Raw genomic sequence first — 1,614 nt, 5'->3', positions numbered from 1 at the left:
CATATGAAGAAATGAGAAATAAATAATATTTTTGCGATTATTTTTTTGTATAACAATTTAGTAACATTACAATTTTTATGTCGATAAAGATAACTGAAAACTAAAGGTTAGAAAAGTCACTTTTAAAAAGTAGCTTATCATTATTACGAGTTATCTAAAGTTTTTGTTGAGTTATTGAAAAAAAATAACTCATTACTTGTAACGTGTCGACGCGTTGCTTTTACTTATGCTACTTTAATTCGTTACAAATAATGTTACTTTTCTTAATAAATAATTTTTTTCAAGAAATAACGCGTAAAAATTTATTTTTTTCATAAATGTCTTTTCCATCTTTAATTTACAGTTAGTTGTCATCATCAAAAATTACAACGTATCAATCAAAAATTGACCAAACTGTTATTATAAAAAATAACGATAAAAATAATGAAATTATTTACTATTCATCTCTGTACCCAGATAGCCAAGTCTGTAGAAAACATATTTTTTAAATATATCTACATACTATCAACAAAATAACTGTAAATTAAATGTACATAATATTGTTAACTGAAGAAAAAACGTAACAGAAACTGCAAGTATCAGATAATGTCGACAGGATCTGTTCAATTTCTGGCAACAATTTGCCATCACATTATATAATAGGCGATATTAACAGAACACAAGCCTATTATGGACAGATTGCCATCGTCATTTTCTATTCGAATTTGCTAACAGTTTGCTAGAAGATTACAGACATTTTGCTATCTGGGTATAATATAATAATGTACATATATGTTTGTACAAATATACATATATGTGAACTAAAAAAAAGAGATGGCTGTACTATATTAATTATATTATTTATATTATTTAAGACAATTTAAATATATTAAAGTATACTTTTTGATAATTTGTGCGATACGTATCTTAAATTACTAATTTTCGAATGCTGAAACTAATATTGATTAATTTTATAATAGCTTAATTAATTTTTTATGAACTGTATATATTACTCATAAGTGATGAGTCCCCAATTTCCCATTCCGTTAATTGTAAACTCCGGTATCACGATGTGATCTATTTTGGATATCTTCAGGGAACTATTGGTATATTCAATCAAGATATCCATGATCTTTTCAGAAATATTATATGCGAATCCTAGATTTGTAGGCACTAATGATGATCTACGGCACCAAAATGTATGGATAGTTTCATGTACTAATGACGAAAAGCTGATGAATTGTAACATCGCAATCGCTACGGTATAAGTAGGCATTATAGGAGTAATCTTGAAATATGTCGTTCTCATATCATCTTTTTTGTCGTATATTTCTTCTACTGGCATATTTGATAGTAGTGTATATTGTGCATGATGCATTACGGAGATATTGAAGGTGGCTTTTAATGCTGGTTCATCCCAACATGGAAACATTCGTCTGGCGCCATTCGGCGAGAAATGTGTTACAGCGAACGCTAATCTGTTTGATAAAATGTATTAAATGAGCAAATTTTCCACTTATGTCATCTAACTTAAAAATTTAATAAATATTAATTATTGTTAACCGTCATTAGTATTGTTACACGTAAACAAATTTTAACAAGAGCAAAAATTGAAATATTGCATAATTGTGCCGT

General features: G+C 27.7%; 1 protein-coding gene across 1 annotated transcript in view; it reads right to left on the bottom strand.

Moving 5' to 3' along the window:
* LOC108692844 overlaps positions 1-1,614 on the bottom strand; it is a 22,637-nt gene that overhangs the window by 5,752 nt on the left and 15,271 nt on the right. Inside the window, 1 exon segment of the mRNA XM_018201349.1 lies at positions 993-1,457. Within this exon segment, the coding sequence (XP_018056838.1) occupies positions 993-1,457 (465 nt within the window).

Source organism: Atta colombica, unplaced genomic scaffold (assembly GCF_001594045.1).
Source record: "Atta colombica isolate Treedump-2 unplaced genomic scaffold, Acol1.0 scaffold83, whole genome shotgun sequence".
NCBI classification, from domain to species: Eukaryota; Metazoa; Arthropoda; class Insecta; order Hymenoptera; family Formicidae; genus Atta; species Atta colombica.
Note: the sequence above shows the minus strand (reverse complement) of the source record. Positions and strands in the feature narration are given on the sequence as shown.